This window comes from Rattus norvegicus, chromosome 5 (assembly GCF_036323735.1).
Source record: "Rattus norvegicus strain BN/NHsdMcwi chromosome 5, GRCr8, whole genome shotgun sequence".
Taxonomy (NCBI): domain Eukaryota; kingdom Metazoa; phylum Chordata; class Mammalia; order Rodentia; family Muridae; genus Rattus; species Rattus norvegicus.
In genome coordinates this window covers 129,865,676-129,888,683 of record NC_086023.1, presented here as the reverse complement: position 1 = coordinate 129,888,683, position 23,008 = coordinate 129,865,676, and the positions used below count along the sequence as shown (strand labels likewise).

General features: G+C 36.2%; 1 protein-coding gene across 3 annotated transcripts in view; it reads right to left on the bottom strand.

Moving 5' to 3' along the window:
• The window catches only part of Faf1 (Fas associated factor 1), a 363,928-nt gene that overhangs the window by 129,921 nt on the left and 210,999 nt on the right, over positions 1-23,008 (bottom strand). For all 3 annotated transcript variants that reach the window (NM_130406.2, XM_063287104.1, XM_039109189.2), the window contains 4 exons: positions 20,228-20,323; positions 4,711-4,837; positions 3,727-3,790; positions 2,739-2,820 (listed from right to left, as the gene is read on the bottom strand). In NM_130406.2, the coding sequence (NP_569090.2) occupies positions 2,739-2,820; positions 3,727-3,790; positions 4,711-4,837; positions 20,228-20,323 (369 nt within the window). The remainder of the gene's footprint in view (positions 1-2,738; positions 2,821-3,726; positions 3,791-4,710; positions 4,838-20,227; positions 20,324-23,008) is intronic.

Sequence of the window (23,008 nt, the reverse complement as noted above, 5' to 3'; positions counted from 1 at the left end):
AGAATATAAATACTAAATGCCTCTATCTCATTACTGTATAACACTATTCAGGAAATGATTTATAAACCACATAATATCATAGAAATATGAAGAAGTTACTATTCTTACACTGTCAACACCTGCAGGGAGGTAGATAGGTTGGCCACAGTGGAAAAAGCCTGAATTTGTAGCACTTGGGAGGCAGAGGCAGAAAAATTGGACTTCAAAGCAAGTCTGACACCCCAAAAGAGGGTGAAATAAAACTTATTTGATAGTTGTAAAAAGTGTACTAATTTAGATTAATTTTGAACAATTTATCCACCATGTGGTTTTTCTTGTACTTAGAGAAATAAACTATGCAATAAATATAAATTGGAAAAGAGGACTGAACAAAAGAAAGCGACTGTTTGAATAAGAAGGGAAGGATGAAGACAACTTAGTAGGCCTGAGAGGTTAGTAAATTTGATATGAGTCTAATAAGCAAAACATTTTATTTTATGTATCTGAATTGTCTCTGCTAAAACACCTAGACACTAATAAAAGCAAATGATCAATTGTTTCATTAGAAATATCCAGGAGGTAATAAACAAGAGCTTATATTCCTCTGGAGATTATCAGTCTGAATAAATCTATATGACACTTTAATAAATGTTCTTTTGTTGGCAATAAACTCCATATTTAAGCATCAGCATTTAAAGCCATATATGAAAGGCATACACAGAAACTTTTGGAATGAAATTGGAAAAGTATCTATGTTAACTGGAGAACTGAAATTTTGGAATTATCATTTATCTTGTTGCAAGTGACAATCATATTGTGGCTATGTAGGAGAATTTCGTTGTTTTGCAAAATGTATGTGTAATATTTAAGGAGTATTGATTTGTTTTGAAATGGTTTGGTCAAAGCCTCTCATATATATAAGATATTCTAAACATTTTTGTAAAGTTTAAAATTTTAAACTCCAAAAGCTTAGTTGTTACAAACATTAAAAGTCTGTATGAAATTTTAATTATTTGTTGATTAAACATACTGTTTTATATGTGTGGGTTGGGGATCAAAACCTCAGGTATGCAAAGCACATACTCTAACAAATAAAGTTACATCTATAGTTCTGAATAATGCAGTTTTAATTATTTTCTGTTCGTTAATATTTTCCGCTTTCAATCTAAGAGTGATTAAAATGAAAACTTATCAAAAAATGTACTGATCTGAAGCCTGGGGAGATGGCTGTGCAAACATACATGAGTTTGATCTCTGGCATTCATGTGAAAGGCTGGAACGCTTAGGTAGCCTGTAATCCCTGTGACAGTAAGGCAGAGAGAGGCTTTCTGGAGTACCTCTTTGTCCGGGTATCACAGTATACACAGCGCCTACCCATTGGAAAGTTAGCAGTTAGCTTATTTAGAAGCTAGACTGGCATTGCAGTGAAGTGCTTACCTTTAAGTAAGCCTTGTTTTACTTCATGATAATCCCTAAGGAACAAGATTAATGATGCAGGCTGTTCAAATGTGCTGTAAAATGTGTCCTTTAAGTGAAAAGGCAAACACATAACAGAATTTTAAGAGAAAAAAAAAACATACATTTACCTAACTTTTATTGTAGAATATTGCTGTAATTGTTTTATTTTATCATTAGCTGCACAAAAAGCATCTAATATGGGTTCTGGGAACCAAACTCCTCTATTAAGAGCAGTCAGTATAATTCTTTACTGTAAAATCATCTCTCAAATTCTTAATGAGTTACTCTTACTCTCTTAGTATCTTTAACTTAATTTAAAAATCAGAATTAAATGGGGTAAGAGAAGATGATTTAAAGTCAGCCTGGGCCACAAGAGTGAGAAGAGGCAGTTTGATAACTCAGTGAGACCCTTTCTGGAAGTGAAAAGTTAAGGGGGTCAGAAGTGTTGCTGGGGCTACAGTCCAGTTGTAGAAGTCTTGCCTAACTTACAGGAAGTAGGCCCAATTCACAGTATAGCCAAAACAAAACAAAACAAAACAAAACAAAACAAAACAAAACAAAACAAAACAAAAAAACCCAAACCATCAAATCACAAAGAAAAACCTCATGGCAAAACCCTACGCCCCCCAAAAAACACAAAGCAAAACCAACCAGCAACATCAGAGACCTGTATGAATAGGTGGTTATTAGGTAAAGTGTTTGAGAAAGAAGTATGACAGAATAGGTTTAGTTCTTTTAGACTTTGTAACGTTTGCTAGTCTTCATTGTTTGATTGTCCCTCATTCAAACACTGTAAATTCAAAAGTTTTGAGATTCATTTGTGTCTGAAACAATTTTTGATCTTTGGAGCAGTATAGATTATGATTGTTAGGTTAGGGATGCTGACTATATATCTGGAACTATAAGATTTTAGACATGCACAGGGGGCAGTTAGGATGTAGTTTTCACAAATAAATGAGGGCTACTTAAAAGGAAAAAGCACTTTGGAAAAGGACTAAGAACAAACTGCTATCAGCAAGTTTTCATTCACGAAACTCACAATGACATGAACATATAGGCTGCTTCATTGTAAGCATGTCCACCAACTCCAATATGCCCCAGGTTGTAAGTCTTTCTGCAAATGCAAAAGACAACAATGCCCCAATAGAAATGGGCATTTTAATGAAGATAAGGTTGGTAGAAGAAAGGAAACAAAATCAAGACTTCAATCTCAAAAAATTGTAAAAAATATTAAACACTGTCTCAAACCAAAGGTTAAAAAGTACAGTACAATTCTTCTCAGAATACAAAATTGTACTCACGTCTCTGGCTTTCACATAGAAGGCCTCTTGGAAAGCAGCTTCTAATGAGCCAATAAAAAATACAGGATGGCAGTCACCATATCTATAGGAAAAATTATGTATATTAGTAAAAATGTTTGAAATTCATATGAAATTCATCATACAAATTGAATCAAATGACTGATAAGTAACTGTTGTGGCTAATATCAAGTACAGATGAAAACCCAATTCACTTCTTTTAATGTCTGAATGACATTTGTGAATTTTAAAAAGTTTTTTTGATCTGTACAAATATATTAGAACAGTGGAATTTTTAAAAATAAGAAAATATATATAAAAGTGCTATGAACGTTTGGCACAAGAAGCACTTCTTAGCTAATTAATTTCATAAGATTTTGGAGTTACATTCTTTTTCCTCATTTTAATTCATTTATTTGAGAATACTATTACAGAAGAAAACTGATACTATATCATAGTATTAATACTAAGATGAATATTATTTATATCAAAGTGAAAATTAGACAGTATCTTTAAACACTTCAGTAGACTCCAAAATATATAAAGAACTTATGAAACGTCTTAAAAAGAAATGCTAAAGAATCCAAAAACAAAAGTTAGAAGAAAAATCCACTTACATTTAAATTTTAATTATCTTTTAATTTACTATTAAGTAAATGATTTTTGTTTTTTCTAGGATACAGTAAAAATTATTATGATATATTCTTGTCCTTTGAGGAACATAAGACACTACAGAAGTGATCCATTTGTTAAACTTTTATAAAGATTCAAGGATAAACTGAATACATTTCTGCATTGCCACAAATAGTTTAGTACTTATATCACACTGAATAGTATGTCTTTCTCTATTAGAACTGTATGAATTGATAAAGAAATCCTTTGTATAATCTATGGAGAAATGTTAAACAATTTCTAGTTAAAATTACACCAAAAAAAAAAATCACAGTAGCATAAGAGAACATCAATTTTATAGTTAATATCCTAACCCTACCTTGAAGAAAACTCTGCTGTAAATTGTAATAAGGCATCTCCTTCATTTTCTGCGTTTTCTGGCACTAAAAAACAAACAAAAGAAAAAACAAAAACAAAAAAAACAAAACAAATAGACACAAAAAACAAACCACATAACATCTAATCCCACATATAAGAAATATATTTAATCAATAAAGAGGAAATAAAATTAAGTTTAGCTTCTGTGATATATCTGATGGGACATTTTTAACATACATTAGTAGATTTTTATAAAGCAGAATAAAAAAGAATATTTAAGAAAATTCCAATGAACAGTTACAATCCTAGTAAGCATCTAAATAATGTGTCAGTATCAATTTCTTAAAATTTCAATTTTCTTAAAATAGATATCTTGTGATTAAATTACATAATATTTGAAAGTATTTTAAAGAATTCACTAATGAGAAAATTGCCAAATTTATGTAAATATTATATCAATTTCTATCAAAAGTAGCCCCAATTTTACCAAGTGAATAGGCCACAAAAGGATTTACATTAGAAATCACTTTGCATGTAGCATCCTGCCCTGTTCTCCATCATGCATCTCATAAGTGAAGATGAGAAAGATGGCACATGTCTTCTACTTTGTTTTTCCTTCTAAAAGGTTAGCAACAATGACTGAAAGGGTAATATAACTATTCATCTTCACACTGACATCTCTGACACATCGGGAGTAAGTACTACCAACAGAAAGTACGCTGTTTGTCAATCAACTTCTAAGAAAAAAATAGAGGTGAAACTAATTAGACACTGAAATGTCTACTACACACTTTTGTCATTTTTACTAGCACTTTGAAAATCTGGCGGCCTAGTAAAAAAATCAGAATTCAACAGACTCTGATTTTAGTGAAGCAAGTCCACCTCTAAACTTACAGAAAGGAGTTTTAAAGTCCACTATTCTTCATAAGTTTAATACTAGAAGGGAGAATTGTAATGCTTGTCCCAAAGAGCTACGAATACTCACTCATTGGAGATTTTCTCATGGTAGATGATGCCATGCCAAATACTTCTCCGTCATCCACTCCAAATTCTGAAGCATCTTCAAAGTCATCTCCATCACTATCACTAACCATATGAACATCCGTGCTTTGCTATTTAAGGAAAGTTCTAATTAGATTCAGATTGATTTTAACATATCAAATTCTAAAGATATATAATTGCAATAAGATAAAAACTTCATCACATATGAAACCTTAAAGCTTAATTTTTTTCTAAATTTAAAACTTTTCACTTGAAAGCTTAACATTTCAAAACAAAATAAAGGGCAGTTACAAGCTAAAAAATGACAGAGATTTCTGTGGTATACTATTGTATAGTACACAAATAACTGCCCAATGGGCACAATTAGAATCTCAAATAGACAAATGCAAGCTATGAGTCTCTCGAAAGGCTCACACTACTATGTGAATCTGGCACGCAGAAACAAGGCAGCACTCAGATTTGTCATTTCCTGACTTCAGTAAACCTCAGGAAGACGGACATCAGTATCCTACCCTTAGAGTGTCATCAGGAGATACATAAAACAATATTTCAATGTAAATTGAAGGCTATTAACCATGAAATATAGTAGTTTTAATTCAGTAAGCTGTTATTGAGAATTTACTATGTGATAGGCACTGATAAACATACCCTACTTGTTCTGTATCAGCAACATGTTGAAGGTTAACATATTAAAAATATCAGCTTCAAAATAAAAACCTGTGTGCCATTCTCTAGATTAAGATACTATTCTAAAATGCTAAGATTTAAACATTTGAGCTGGGTAATGAGCACCAATAAATGTTCAAGCTTTGTCTAAGATGAGGGTCCAAGCAAAGCAATAGGCTAAACGGCAATCCTAAGTTCAACAAATGTCCCACCAAAACCATTCAGGAAATAAATGTTTTACTTTATAAAATATGGTGCTATGTACTTAAGTTATAATATACTAGAAATTATTTGACATAAGGATTTAACTTAAAATTAAAGTTAATACTATATATAGAGGTACATATGTGTGCGTGTGCGTCAGTGTAGTTTAGCAGACAACTTTTAAAAGTCAGACTCCTTCCAGGGTGTGGGTTACAGGCATCAAAGTCAGATCAGCAGATGTGACAGCAAGTGTCTTTATTCACTGAAAATGTTGCCACCCTGCCTTTCTTTATTGTATCTACTTAACACACTGCTAAAATATTTAAAAGAACTGCTGAAACGTTTTAAGATTCTACTACTTATTAAAAAGCCTTACTTTTATGCAAAATATAATAAGTGATGACTAGGACTGTATGCATCCTAATCTTAACCTTAGAGTTTTGGTTAACAAAGTCAAGATCTTCTCCCAGGCTTAATGTATCTCATTTTTAAAAATTTAAAACTCTTTTTAAAAAGAAATCTCATCCATCTGTATGTCTGCCTGCCTATCTGTATATATGCACATGCATGTACCATGGTGCACATGTGGAAGTCAGAAAGAACAAACTTTGAAAGTCAGCTCTCTCCCTCCACCATATGGGTGCCAGGGATGGAACTCAGGACCTCAGGCATGGTTGCAGGAGCCTCTGTCCTTTAACACTGCTGTCCATTTTAAAGCTAATTGGTAGAGATCCTCTTCAAAACAACACACCAAAATGAAAATCTACTATAAAATCAGCATTTCTCAACCTGTTGGTTCAATGTCCTTTTCACAGGGGTTGCCTTCTGAATATCAGATATTTACAATTTATAACAGTAGTAAACTTACGGTTATGAAGTAGCAACGAAAAAATTTTATGGTTGGGGTCAGTACAACATGAGAAAACTGTATTAAAGGGTTGCAGCACTAGGAAGGCTGAAAAACACTGTATAAGATGGTTTTGAATTTCCTGTGAGTTTCATCCAGTCAAATATCTGTAATATGAAGGTGTCTAAACTTTGAGACTTAAAGAAGAAGGAGCACAAAATCTGTAAGGTACACTACATTTTCCTTTCCAGTGTCTAATTCATAGGTAAGTAGAAACATACGAAGATTAGACTGAAACCTCCTCACTACTTCTACTAGCTAGGCATCCACTTAGTCTTGCTTGTTCTTTCTTTTTTTTTTTAACTTCCTTTTTCTTTCTTTCTTTTTTTTTTTTTTTTTTTTCCGGAGCTGGGGATCGAACCCAGGGCCTTGTGTTTGCTAGGCAAGCGCTCTACCACTGAGCTAAATCCCCAACCCCAACTTCCTTTTTCTTATTGTCTTATGCAAACCACTTCCTGGAACAACAGAGCATCACTTTATAAACATTATTTTAATTTTCTCTATGACACAGTATATAGTTTTTACACAAAGCATGGAATTCCCTTAGAATCTCAGAAGATAAAATCATACAAACCTCTTTGAAGGAGATATCTAAACAGTCAATTTTATTGAAAAAAAAGTATATTTCAAATATGAATTATTGAGGTATCTGCAAGAATGAGCTGCTTAATTATGTATAAGGAACTACCAATCTCTTCACATTTTCTTATTAGCTATCTAACAGGTTAGTAAAAGCCTTTTTCTGAGAGTGACAGAGAGAGAGAGAGAGAGAGAGAAAGAGAGAGAGAGAGAGAGAGAGAGAGAGAGAGAGAGAGAGAAACAATCATTTCCCCCAATTAATGTCTGCTGATGAGAATAATCTCTTGGTATCTATTAGAGTTGCAATAAAGTTCTTTGAATCTTGAGAATCTATTAATTAAGATTTTTAAAATGGCAGAGAAAATTTGAGATTCTGTTTTGTCTGTTCTATTAACTAGTTCACTTTGAAAATCTCCATTACATTCCCTGTTCAAAAGAAAGCAGGCGATGCCCCACTAGCAGTGGTTATGATTTATGAAAACAATTAGAATGCTGAGCAATGACGGTGAGGACACATACACTTTAAAGCTAGCAAGTGGGTCAGGAAAAACTTCCAGGAGGAGACCATAGCCAAGTTGTTTAAAATAAAAATTCAGAACTAATACTTAGTATTAAAACAAAAAGAAGTGTAGCAAAGTTTCATTTGGCAGCTACGTATGGATCACTTATTATGTGACTTAGACATCAAAGCTCCACACAGTGTGCACATAACACAGGCTCAGACAGAATTCACTGCTGCAGAACACATTTCGAAACACTGGTGCTGAGAAGAGTTGCCCACTGTATGGAAAAACATCTAGCAAAGAACTTGATATTTAAAACTATGGAATTAAGAAAAGCAAACTGAATAATGGGTTTTAGGTGTAGCTGAGATTGAATTCAGGATGCACTTCATGAGATGGAACCCATGCCTGACATTGTTCAGGTGGCCAAAACCCTGAGACCAAAATAGGTCCTGGACCTAGGGGAAAATAAGATTATTACTGTTCTGCTAAAGAAACAGCAATAAAATGACACCTAAAACACTGTTATACCTAAAGATCAGTGCTCCAGTCAGCAATAATCAAAGAAACTTCATCTTGTAATAGACGGGAATTAGAAATGATAAATGGACAACGTGCAAAGAGTAAAAGACCTTGGAACATACAATCCAGAATGGGATCTCTTCATCAAAACCTCCCCCCTAGAGCTGAGAAGTCTACTCCAAGGAGGGTATGGACAGATTGTAAGAATGAGAGGTGACAGAGGAAACAGTGTCCTCCAGATCCAAGAGAACTTATACATATATGCACAGAGACAAAAGAAGCATGCATACACACTGTCTGAACATGTTCAAGCCAGAGCCCCGGTACTGTGAGGGGTCACAGGCTCTCACTCAAACCAAGAAGCTATCTGCAGTTGGAACACATTTGGAAAGAAAAACTTAAGTTTTCTCAGTCATTGGATATATTGACCACACATTAGGATAGGCCTCATAGACAGCGGTTAACACAAATTTTGTAGACCTTTTGTCTCAAGATTACTTTGCTTACGTATCTTTTGTCTTATTGTTATATATATATTGTGGCTTTTATGGGGTGAATTTCTGTTTCTTGGTTTTTTTGTTTTTGTTGTTTAGTTTTTAAAGAGAGTGTGAAGTTGAGTAGGCGGGGAGGATCTAGAATTGGAGGAGGTGAAGCTGATAAGAATATATTGTATTAAAAAAACTTATCAACACCCAAGGATCCCGGCCCGCAGCAGCTCTCTGCTCCCAAACCCCGTGGGAGAGAGACCTCACCGCCTGATCAGGTGGGCACTCCTGAGGCTGCAGAGCGGAGGAGACCACCAACACTGCCCACCCCTGCCCACATCCCTGGCCCAAGAGGCAACTGTATAAGGCCTCTGGGTTCCCATAGGGGAGGGCCCAGGAGTGGCAGGACCCCTGCGCCTGAGACACCGCCGGAACCTGAAGGAAACAGACCGGATAAAGAGTTCTCTGCATCCAAATCCCGTGGGAGGGAGAGCTAAACCTTCAGAGAGGCGGACACGCCTGGGAAACCAGAAGAGACTGCACTCTGTGCACATCCAGACGCCAGAGGAAAAAACCAAACGTCATCTGGAACCCTGGTGCACGGAGGCTCCTGGAAAGAGCGGCGCAGATCTTCCCGGTTGCTGCCGCCACGGAGAGGACTTAGGCAGTACCCCACGAGCAAACTTGAGCCTTGGAACCGCAGGTAGGACCAACTTTTCCCCTGCAAGAAACCTGCCTGGTGAACTCAAGACACAGGCCCACAGGAACAGCTGAAGACCTGTAGAGAGGAAAAACTACACGCCCGAAAGCAGAACACTCTGTCCCCATAACTGGCTGAAAGAAAACAGGAAAACAGGTCTACAGCACTCCTGACACACAGGCTTATAGGACAGTCTAGCCACGGTCAGAAATAGCAGAACAAAGTAACACTAGAGATAATCTGATGGCGAGAGGCAAGCGCAGGAACCCAAGCAACAGAAACCAAGACTACATGGCATCATCGGAGCCCAATTCTCCCACCAAAGCAAACACGGAACATCCAAACACACCAGAAAAGCAAGATCTAGTTTCAAAATCATATTTGATCATGATGCTGGAGGACTTCAAGAAAGACGTGGAGAACTCCCTTAGAGAACAAGTAGAAGCCTACAGAAGGAATCGCAAAAATGCCAGAAAGAATTCCAGGAAAACATAAATAAACAAGAAGAAACCCATAGAGAGGAGACACAAAAATCCCTGAAAGAATTCCAGGAAAACACAATCAAACAGTTGAAGGAATTAAAAATGGAAATAGAAGCAATCAAGAAAGAACACATGGAAACAACCCTGGACATAGAAAATCAAAAGAAAAGACAAGGAGCTGTAGATACAAGCTTCACCAACAGAATACAAGAAATGGAAGAGAGTATCTCGGGAGCAGAAGATTCCATAGAAATCATTGACTCAACTGTCAAAGATAATGTAAAGCAGAAAAAGCTACTGGTCCAAAACATACAGGAAATCCAGGTCTCAATGAAAAGATCAAACCTAAGGATAATAGGTATAGAAGAGAGTGAAGACTCCCAGCTCAAAGGACCAGTAAATATCTTCAACAAAATCATAGAAGAAAACTTCCCTAACCTAAAAAAAGAGATACCCATAGGCATACAAGAAGCCTACAGAACTCCAAATAGATTGGACCAGAAAAGAAACACCTCCCGTCACATAATAGTCAAAACACCAAACGCACAAAATAAAGAAAGAATATTAAAAGCAGAAAGGGAAAAAGGTCAAGTAACATATAAAGGCAGACCTATCAGAATCACACCAGACTTTTCACCAGAAACGATGAAGGCCAGAAGATCCTGGACAGATGTCATACAGACCCTAAGAGAACACAAATGCCAGCCCAGGTTACTGTATCCTGCAAAACTCTCAATTAACATAGATGGAGAAACCAAGATATTCCATGACAAAACCAAATTTACACAATATCTTTCTACAAATCCAGCACTACAAAGGATAATAAAGGGTAAAGCCCAACATAAGGAGGCAAGCTATACCCTAGAAGAAGCAAGAAACTAATCATCTTGGCAACAAAACAAAGAGAAGAAAAGCACACAAACATAACCTCACATCCAAATATGAACATAACAGGAAGCAATAATCACTATTCCTTAATATCTCTCAACATCAATGGCCTCAACTCCCCAATAAAAAGACATAGATTAACAAACTGGATACGCAATGAGTACCCTGCATTCTGCTGCCTACAGAAAACACACCTCAGAGACAAAGACAGACACTACCTCAGAGTGAAAGGCTGGAAAACAACTTTCCAAGCAAATGGCCTGAAGAAGCAAGCTGGATTAGCCATTCTAATATCAAATAAAATCAATTTTCAATTAAAAGTCATCAAAAAAGATAAGGAAGGACACTTCATATTCATCAAAGGAAAAATCCACCAAGATGAACTCTCAATCCTCATCTTCGGTTGGTTTATATACAAGTGTGCAATTTCTAGGCTTGAAAGTAAAATGATGCTATCTGGTGCTGGATAGAGGAGCCTTATTTTTTATTATGGCAGCTTGCTATTTTTGTAACATGGTGATTTGGTTGAACACAATAAAGTACAGTAGTAACTGATCTCCCCTTCTTCCTGGATGAGTGAGGAGATGATTAAATGTTGATGTCAGCATCCTTGAGCATATTCAGATGAGCTTCTGCTTCTGTTGAAAAGGATGCTGTGTTTGATTGTGGTCCGAAGCTTTGAAGCACTACTTGGCATCTCCTTCCTTGGAGGTCTCACTGTTTAAACATAACAGATTTGATAGCTTGTTGGTAAGGTGAGGTCCAGCTTGTCTCCACTAGGTCATCTTCATGTGAATCCGGTGGTTATACGGTTTTGTTTTAGGGATATTTCATTTTTTTAATAACGGTTTTAGCTGACATTCATGGAGAGAATGAATCCTTAGAACTGTGCCACTAGTGAAAGGAAATCCTGTCTAGAGTATGTTTCTTTACAAAGCTGTGTCACACCATCCTTTGGGCCCTCTGCTGGAAAAGTAGAATCAAGTCTCAAATAATGCCTTTTAAATTGTATCCTCTAGTATTATAGATGTAGGACAGTACTGTATCATACCTCTGTGGATGTAAAATAGCTTGTACCTGCTTTATGATACGTAGTAGTGACCGTGCTTTATCAGAGCTGTTTTTAATGATGTTGCTCAGAATGTTTTCTTTCCAGATGATGATTGAGAAGCTAATTTAAAAAAAAAAAATGGTGTCATGTACCACAAGAGTAACAGAACTGTGCTGTTTTCTCGGGTTTTGTTTTTTTACTTTTTTTTTTTTAATGGAGTGTGCTGGTTGTCTCTACAGTTTTGTTCAGATGACTGCAGAACCTGGAAAAGCTGTTGCTGCTGTTGATGCATAACACACTGCTATTATTGGTCTTTTTATATAAATATAAATATATATATACAGATATATAATTTGAATTTTTTGAAACTTTAGCTGTGCTGTCAACTTTGGATAAAAGTATCCCCGTTTACTGTGTTGAGTTGGCACTGTACAGAAATTAACAGCCATATTGGTCTAGAAACGTTGAACTTAAGTTTTTTCCATTTGTACAGGGGTAACACACTGTATTAAATATGTAAGGTCTTATCTACGTGGGTTTGATTACAAAAACTAATAAAGTATTCTCTAAATTTAAAAAAAAACACATATAACAAATTATATAAGTATATATTCTAAAAAAGCACATACAATGAGGTTGTAAGTTTTGTAAGTATGATTATAATACACATATCCATAAATGAATATTGAAAAAAATATATATATGAATCCTTGAAAAAAAAACTTATCAAGAAAAATTTATTTGAAATTAAAAATAATTACATCATTTCCTCCCTCCTTTTCTTTCTACCCCCTCTGGTTTTGCACATGTACACATACACACCTCTCTCATTCATGAACTCTTACTGCTACACATATAGATATATATTCTTAAATACACAAATAAAACCCGATAAGTTCCTTAGGAATATGATTTCAGGGTTTACCACTTGGTATTGAATAGACAATTTGGGAGGCTTTCCTGTAAAGACTATTTTCTATAGAATTGCTTAGTTGCTTGTAATTCTTTGTCTAGGGTTGAAGCTCCATGAGATTCCCCTTTTCCATGTCACCATGTCAATTAGTATTGTCCTTCTTCAGGTCTTTTTTAGGCAGCCATGTTGATGAAACTTCATTGCTATAAATTCTCTGACATTTCAATGAGACTAAAATTTCGCAGAAAATTCCCTGTTTGTCTGACACTCATCTTCACTTGTCTTCCACTATGGACCCAGGGGTACAAGAGTCTGTCTGGAAATGGATCAGTTGAGGCTGGGCTCCAAAAAGCCACTTGTTCTCGGTGATTCTTTTGATTTATTGTGTTTTTTTCCATCTCTTGCAAGAAGAGATTTTGGTGGGGTTGTGACCTATAATTGCCTGTGTACAATTATTTTTCAAGGTTTTTTAAAGTCACATTTACCTCAAATATGTAACTCTGGGGGGAAAAAACATACTTAACCAAAGAAACCTTAATTTATAATCATGAGTTAGAGCTACATACCATACGCTATTGCACATGAGTCTGTCTTCACACTGTAATTGTAAAATGTGACCAATACAAAACCCTAAAGTTCTGGGAAAAATCAAGGGTATGACATAACATACCTTGCAAAAATTATTAATATAACCTAACTTTAATAGTTAAATTCAATTCTAGTCACATGGTAAGAAGCCAATGGGAATGAATTCCACAGAAGATAAGGAAGTAGAGAGTCTTCTACTGTAGCTTACAGAAATAGAAAAGATTTCACTTGAGGGGAGATATGTTTGTAGGATCTATTTAAGTTGGTGTTGGGGGGGTGAGTGAGTGAGTGTATGTGTATGTATATACATGCATGCCAAGCCATGCGTGCCACAGTGTACATACAGAGGTCAGAAGACAACTTCTAGGACTTGGTTCTCAACTCCCACTGTGTGGATCCCAGGGGTAAAACTCAGGTTGTCAAGCTTCGTAGCAAACTGAGCTACCCACAGGAGTTCTTGTCAGTTTTGTTTAGTTTTAAGATGAATTGAGAAAAGACTAATAGAGCTGGAAATGAAAAAAATCCAAGAGAGGCCCATGCCTGCCAGATCAGTATAACAGAAGTTAGAAGTATTAGGTCCAAAATAATGGATAGAATTTAAGCTCTGATAGTTAATACGCCTCTCAACTAACCAATGCAGAGAGCAATTTTAATGCTGATATGAAAATAAATCTTTTTAAAATGGCTAAAAGAGAGAGTTCATAAAAATCTTAACCTATTAAAGAAATAAAAGTTGTCCAAATAGAAAGAAATAAATGGTCTGAGTTTGCCAAACACATGAAACTTGAGTTCATAAGTATCAGACTCAGTTTGAAAGAATCAACAGGGATATTTTCTAAGAACCATTTAACCAGTGTCCAGTATAACAAGTGTTACATTAGCATTGGACACTGATGGGAATTCATGTGTATAAAGAGATGTGTTGTTTAGACAGAGCATGGCTTAGTACAATTTCATATATAATGACTTACATGAGCACTGTAAGCAAGATGATAAGGACACAACTGTCTCAATGACATATTCACCTCTGGTGCAATGCCGTAAACATTTACCTCATGACCCTTACATTCTCCTTACCAAGTTTTAAAACTACAAATACCCACTCTGAAGCTTTTGGTAAACACATGAGTTCATTTCTATCTAATCATATCCGGGCAGTATATGTGTCTGTTACAATGTAAGGAAGAGAGTATCTGGTTTGAATGTGTGTATGTGAAGAGTGTTGAAAAGGAGTCGCATGAGACCTAGGCTGACTATAAACTCACTATGTAGTGAAATAGCTGGGTCCAGATACAACTATTTCCAATTTTTTGAGGAACCACCAGATTGATTTGCAAAGTGGTTTTACCAGCTTGCAGTTCTACCAGAAATGGAAGAGTGTTCCTCTTTCTCTACATCCTCGTCAACATCTGTTGTCGCCTGCGTTTTTGATTTAGCCTTTCTGATTGGTCTGAGGTGGAATCTCAGTGTCCTATTGATTTGCATTTTCCTGATAACTAAGGATGTTGAATATTTCTTTCAGTGCTTCTCAGCCATTCGAGATTTCTCAATTGAGAAGTCTTTGTTAGCTCTGTACCCCATTTTTTAAAAAAATAGGGTTGTTTGGTTTTCTGGAATCTTAACGTCTTTATATATTTTGGTTGGTAGGTAAAGATCTTTTCCCAATGGGTTGCTACTTTGTCATACTGACAATGTCCTTTGCCTTGGCAGAAGCTTTTCAATTTTTATGATGTCCCTTTTGTCAATTGTTGATCTTAGAGCATGAGCCATTGGTGCTCTGTTAAAAAAATTTACCCTGCCCCAATGGGTTTGAGGTTCTTTCGCACTTTCTCTTCTAATGGATTCAGTGTATCTGGTTTTATGTGGAGGTCCTTGATCCACTAGGACATGAGCTTTGTACAAGGCGATAAGAAAGAATCAAAAGATCTGTATAACAAGAACTTCAAATTTCTGAAGAAAGAAATCAAAGATCTCAGAAGATGGAAAGATCTCTCATGCTCATAGATTGGCAGGATTAACATAGTAAAATGGACACCTTACCAAAAGCAACCTACAAATTCAATGTAATCCCCATAAAAAAGAGCATTCTCAAATTCATCTGGAATAACAAAAAAACCCAGAATAGCAAAAACCATTCTCAACAATAAAAGAACCTGTGTGGGAATCGCTATCCTGACCCCAAGCTGTACAATGGAACTATAGTGATAAAAACCACATGGTATTGGAACAGAGACAGGCAGGTAGATCAATGGAATAGAATTGAAGACTCAGAAATAAACCCATACCTATGAACACTTGACCTTTGACAGAGAAGCCAAAACATCCAGTGGAAAAAAAGACAGCATTCTCAACAAATAGTGCTGGTTCAACTGGCAGTCGGCATGCAGAATTCTCTTTCATTTTTCGGTCTTGAGAGAATCTGAATTTTTTACATTGACTAATGTTTTGTAGGCTAGATAATCTCTCTCTTTCTCTTCTCTTTCTCTCTCTCTCTCTCTCTCTCTCTGTGTATGTGTATGTGTATGTGTATGTGTCTGTGTCTGTGTCTGTGTCTGTGTATGTGTATGTGTATGTGTATGTGTATGTGTGTGTTCAGGCCCACCCAAATCCAGGATCACTAATTAGTTCCAGGATCACTAATGGATGCTTAAAATCTCAAATGGTACTAAACATATATCTACATTTTCCCTCCAAATAGCAATACATAAACTTTTTGTCACTTCCAACTTAACTAAAAATTTTATCATGTATTATTTTTGCAGCCATAACTTTTATGTCCAAAGCACAGTAGCCAAACTGAATATATTTCTCTTATTCCTTTCATGGTTTTATGAAAAGAAGATTCATTCCCATTGTAGATCTTCGTGATTAGAATGCAGTCTAGATAGTTCGGTTTGTTTTTTTTTAATCTTCCTTTCCTTATACATAAAAATTTTTACTTTTTCTCCTAACGCAGTGGTTCTCAACCTTTCTTTTTTTTTTTCTTCATATATTTCTTTCTTTTTTTTTATTAACTTGAGTATTTCTTATTTACATTTCGAGTGTTATTCCCTTTCCCGGTTTCCGGGCAAACATCCCCCCTAATCCTTCCCCCTCCCCTTCTTTATGGGTGTTCCCCTCCCCATCCTTCCCCCATTGCCGCCCTCCCCCCAACAATCACGTTCACTGGGGGTTTAGTCTTAGCAGGAACAAGGGCTTCCCCTTCCACTGGTGCTCTTACTAGGATATTCATTGCTACCTATGAGGTCAGAGTCCAGGGTCAGTCCATGTATAGTCTTTAGGTAGTGGCTTAGTCCCTGGAAACTCTAGTTGCTTGGCATTGTTGTTCATAAGGGGTCACGAGCCCCTTCAAGCTCTTCCAGTTCTTTCTCTGCTTCCTTGAACCGGGGTCCTATTCTCAGTTGAGTGGTTTGCTGCTGGCATTCGCCTCTTTATTTGCTGTATTCTGTCTGTGTCTCTCAAAAGAGATCTACATCCGGCTGCTGTCTACCTGCACTTCTTTGCTTCATCCATCTTGTCTAATTGGGTGGCTGTGTATGTATGGGCCACATGTGGGGCAGGCTCTGAATGGGTGTTCCTTCAGTCTCTGTTTTAATCTTTGCCTCTCTATTCCCTGCCAAGGGTATTCTTGTTCCCCTTTTAAAGAAGGAGTGAAGCATTCACATTTTCATCATCCGTCTTGATATTCATGTGTTCTAGGCATCTAGGGTAATTCAAGCATTTGGGCTAATAGCCACTTATCAATGAGTGCATACCATGTGTGTTTTTCTGTGATTGGGTTACCTCACTCAGGATGATATTTTCCAGTTCCAACCATTTGTCTATGAATTTCATAAAGGCATTGTTTTTGATAGCTGAGTAATATTCCATTGTGTACATGTACCACATTTTCTGTATCCATTCCTCTGTTGAAGGGCATCTGGGTTCTTTCCAGCTTCTGGCTATTATAAATAAGGCTGCTATGAACATAGTGGAGCACGTGTCTTTTTTATATGTTGGGGCATCTTTTGGGTATATGCCCAAGAGAGATATAGCTGGATCCTCAGGTAGTTCAATGTCCAATTTTCTGAGGAACCTCCAGACTGATTTCCAGAATGGTTGTACCAGTCTGCAATCCCACCAATAATGGAGGAGTGTTCCTCTTTCTCCACATCCTCGCCAGCATTTGCTGTCACCTGAGTTTTTTATCTTAGCCATTCTCACTGGTGTGAGGTGAAATCTCAGGGTTGTTTTGATTTGCATTTCCCTTATGACTAAAGATGTTGAACATTTCTTTAGGTGTTTCTCAGCCACTCGGCATTCCTCAGCTCTGAATTCTTTGTTTAACTCTGAACCCCATTTTTTAATAGGGTTATTTGTCTCCCTGCGGTCTAACTTCTTGAGTTCTTTGTATATTTTGGATATAAGGCCTCTATCTGTTGTAGGATTGGTAAAGATCTTTTCCCAATCTGTTGGTTGTTGTTTTGTCCTAACCACAGTGTCCTTTGCCTTACAGAAGCTTTGCAGTTTTATGAGATCCCATTTGTCGATTCTTGATCTTAGAGCATAAGCCATTGGTGTTTTGTTCAGGAAATTTTTTCCAGTGCCCATGTGTTCCAGATGCTTCCCTAGTTTTTCTTCTATTAGTTTGAGTGTATCCAGTTTGATGTGGAGGTCCTTGATCCACTTGGACTTAAGCTTTGTACAGGGTGATAAGCATGGATCGATCTGCATTCTTCTACATGTTGACCTCCAGTTGAACCAGCACCATTTGCTGAAAATGCTATATTTTTTCCATTAGATGGTTTTGGCTCCTTTGTCAAAAATCAAGTGCCCATAGGTGTGTGGGTTTATTTCTGGGTCTTCAATTCTGTTCCATTGGTCTATCTGTCTGTCTCTGTACCAATACCATGCAGTTTTTATCACTATTGCTCTGTAATACTGCTTTAGTTCAGGGATAGTGATTTCCCCTGAAGTCCTTTTATTGTTGTTCAGCTATCCTGGTTCTCAACCTTTCTAATGCTGAGACACTTTAATGCAGTTCCTCACATTTTGGTGACCTCCAACCATAAAACTATTTCACTGCTGCTTCATAACTATAATTTTGCTACTGTTATGATTATATAAAGAAACGACATGCAGGATATCTGATGTGCAAACCATGTGAAAGGATCATTCAACATGCCCTCTCTCCCCAAGGTCATAACCCATAGTAGGTTGAGAACCACAATGCCCTAAAAGATTCACTGTAGATTTTCTTTTGGTCTGTTATTTCAATTTGATTTAAAATTTAGTTCAAATTCAGTGCCTCCCAGAAGCTGGAGAAATGGCTCACATTCTAGTTGTTCTTCCAGAGGAACTTGGTTTGATTCTTAGCACTCATACTGCACCTTACAACCTCCTGTAATTCCTATCCCAGGGGATCAGACACCTTCTTCTGCATCTACAGGAACTGCAAGGACATGTGCATACACATACGGACAAAACATTCATGCACGTTAAATAAAAATATAGGAAAAAAAACTTAAAGCTTTCTAATTCAGTACCTCCTCAAGGATTTTATGTCTGAATAAGGGCAAATTTTCTGCAGATCAATATGAAAATGAACTTCAATAAATTAATGCTGTTTAGATAAATTAATGAATTAAGGATGAATTATAAGAAAAACAATATGCTTTCATAAATTACATTAAAAAGAGACATAGGATTGGGACAAATTCATGACCAAGGAAAAACTCTCATTCCAGGTAAGTCCAAGGATAAAGCCACAGGTGGGCAGTATGATAAAGCAAGGCCATGTGCAACTATTGCTCTGAACTTACTATTGACATCCTTCTGTAATTCCCCTTTTGTGTAACATTTTATCTCTGAGGTAATGAAGTTCTTTTATAAAGAACTTTTGTCTGAGAAGTTATAAGAAGGCCACAGAGAAGAAATAAAGTGTGGCAATTGGAGCTCTACCCCACCCACCAAATTTATATCTGTGGCATTTGGGGCTCAGGTCTATCCACTAAATGTGTGTGTGTGTGTGTGTGTGTGTGTGTATCTGACTGTGTGTGTATATATGTGTGCACATGTGAAAATGATGAAACAGGTGGTTGGGTCCAACCAAAGTGTGTGTGTGTGTGTGTGTGCGTGCGTGCGCGAGCTTTGTTTCTCTTTCTCTGTGAAATTCCCAAAAGTCATCAGCTTTTGATCCCAGAACAGAACAGTGAGAGTGAAATTGCCAGAAGCCAACAGATTCTGAACCTGAGAACAGTAATAAACAGTTATAAGACAAGAGGTCATCAGCCTTTACCCTATGTCAGATGCTAGGTCCCTCCTTAGTACCTTACCCTGCCAGATATGGCCCCTGGCAGCATTGTATGCTTTCAAAATTACTATGACTTGACAGTGTATAATAGGAGGTTACTGAAACAATAAATCCTGATACTCATTGCTTTCTTTTCTATCCTATTAAGACCAACATCAAAGTTAGGCAAGGAAATATTATCTAGAACTATGGAACAGAATTAAGACAATGCCTTTTAATATCTTACGGTCCATAGACACAGAGCTTCAAAGTAAAACAAATACACCCCATCTTTTCTGTTCTTTGGTATTACTCTATAGCGTCTGTGTGTACTGCACTCAATGAATAAGTGATTTGTCAGTTTTGAGTTTGAGTACCTTTTTATAAGTATAAAATTGTCTACTTATAAGTTATAGAACCTTCAGGTTCAATTCCAATAGAGGCACTCAAATATGAAGGTTAAAAAAAATACCTATGTTAAATTGACAATTCTATGTAAAATCATCTAAAAAACATCCTTTCTAAATCTGTATGTTGAAATGTGAAGCTAACAGAAGAAGAAACATATTAGTAATAATCTTGCATGGAAAGTTTCTGCCTTCAAAATTTGACAGTGAAATCATTCACGCTACATTAACTTTACCAATTCATTTTTGTGGACAAAGGAAAAGAGCAGGAAGTGGGCAGATAAGTAGAGGATATGTGCTTTCATTTCAATGAAAACCTGGAAAATAGGCTTACCTCTTCTGATTGCTCACGGGTCTGTACAGGTGAAGTTCTTCGTCCCACAGTGAGTCGATGGCAGGGATAAGAGAGCCCTGATTCAGCAAGACACATCTGCAAAAGGTAAAGTGCATCATTCTAAACAAAAAAGGATTCTGGATTTCTATCTCTTTCTATAATTTTTAAGGCATGTTACAAAGCTATTAGCCTGGGTAGACATTCCAAAGAAGGCTTTGACATTCTAAAACTTTTCACCAAGTAAAATATTCTGGTAAGCCAGGTGTGCTGGCACATGCCTTTAATCTCAGCACTTGAGAGGCAGAGGGAGGTGTATCTCTGTGAGTTCAAGATCAGCCTGGACTATGCACTGAGTTCCAAGATTGCTGGAACTTCATAGACAATGAGACACTGTCTCAAAAAAAAAAAAAAAAAAAGACAAAAAGACATTGTAATCAAGACTCATTTTCAGTAGAAAACAGATGAGGGAAATTATACACCAAGGCTGAATTATACAACTTGCTGTCATTGTAGGTCTATTAATGGACTCATTCATAGGCCCCTGTTTCTTAGCAAGAACATATGGAAGCACAGGTGCCAAAGCCCATAGTGTTTTTATTTTATCATACAGTTACAATGTTATTTATAAATCAGTACTAGCATGCAATATTAAGAATTATAAAGGCTTACAAACCTAAAGTGCATAGAAAGGACTTACTTGGTTTTACATTCTACACACTATCCAAAGAATCTGTGCTGTTCCACAGAAACAACTAACATTTATGTCTATAAAGTTTATAGTATATCTGACAGCAAATAAAATTAATTTTGAAGTTTAAATTGAAATTAGGCAAACATAAAAATCTGACTGAATTTTAAATTTCATAAGTAACAATTATGTTAAGGAAGCAGTCAGATTCTAAGAAAATGCACCTAAACTTTTTTTATCTTTTTCAGGATTGCTGTACCCTCTCAAGAAAATATAAAGTAAAAAAGTAATGTGAAAAACAATTTTATATACAAACAGTTCATGATGTCAGTAACATATTTTAGTATCACAGTACATGCAACATTATCATTTATTCTATGCTGGTATTTTATTCTCATGTTATTTTGATTAACTTCTGTCTACAGATTATTCGTATTTCATATCATTTAACTATGTAGGACAATTAAAACATTATTAAAGCAAGCTGCAGAGCTGCCTCAGTGGATAAGAACACTGTTCTTCCAGAAGACCTGGGTTTGGTTCTCAACAACCAGCACATTCTGTCATTCCTTGTAACTCTACTTCTGGAAGAGCCATTGCCCTTCTCAGACTTTTGTGTGGTATATATGCACAGGATACATTTATTTGCGGGAAAAACACTCACGCACATAAAATGAAAATATATAATTCTTAAAAACCAAACAAAAGGCTGACAAAGGCTAAAGGTAGAGCTTAGTGGAAGAGCACATACACTGCAAGCTCAATTGATCTCCAGCACTCAAGACAACAACACAATTAAACAGCCTTAAAAAGTTATATGTGCCTCAGGCAAATTGGAATGTATACATGTACTTACTGTAATGATGATATAAACCAATGTTTCTTTTATTATTGGAAGTCAAATATGGTAGCATTGACACGCTAAAATTATTCTGTGGTAACTATAGAGAGATGTGAATTAGTGTAACTTAAAAGTGAAGAAATACCATTGTATCTCTGAGACTGAGGAAAGCTTGGGTTTTCCTTTAGCACAGAAAAAAGTCTTAAATAGGTTCCCAAATAAAGGACCGACGTAAAGGGTTTAGGGATACAGCTCAGATAGCTGGTAATTTGCCTAACATGGAAGAGGTCCCAGCACCATATAAACACAGTGTATACCTGTAATCCAAGGCCTGGAAGGCAGAACTAGAAGGGTCATTATGTGAAGTTGCCTGGTCTGTACATTTAACTTCTGTACTGAAAACATGAGTCAGTTTCCTTTATTATGAGAAATAAAATATGGTATCCTTGGTATGCTAAAAACATTCTTTGTTCACTTTGGGGATGAATTAGTGTGATTTAAAGTGAAGAAATTCAAATATATACAAATTAATAATTCATAGGCAGCAGACAATAGTCTGGAGATCAAAAAACTCAAAACATGAAACCAAAATCGACCTAACTCAAAGATTCTGTTATTATATAATTAAATTCTATACTGCTTAATAAATGCCGCTTAAACAATGAGGGAGTAATTTTCTGATTAAATATAAGATAAAGTGTCTGTCTTATGGGTATATATACACCAACTGAGAAGACAAACATACAACGCAACACGCACAGAATCTTCCAGAGGTGTGAAAGTTGGTAGGAACATAATTTCATGCCTGTATCTTACTGTCTAATCAAGCTTTAAAAAAAAAATAAGAAAAATAGGGAACTCTCATTCCACAGTATACCCCACAACATTAAAATCCTAGAATCATGACTTTATATACCACTGTTTAGGTTGGGGTAAAGCAGTAAGCTAAATAATGGGGAATCAGCTTCTTCCCTGTGCCTCCATACTCTTGTATTTTGTACTTGTCTTTAAGTACTTCTAAAATATAAAATGTGAAATAAAAAATAACTAGTTTTGTATGTGTCTAATGTCCTTTGGGCTGATTTGAAGTGGGAACTTAAGGGTTCTTTGGAAAGTCAGTAGTATTGGAAGGTGTTTTACTGGGACAAACACGTGAAGGAGTATCTTCCTGAAGTAGACAAGGATGAATGGCTAAGGAAGAATCAAGAAGGAATGTTTTGCTGAAGCAGACACAGGAGAAACACTGTTCTAA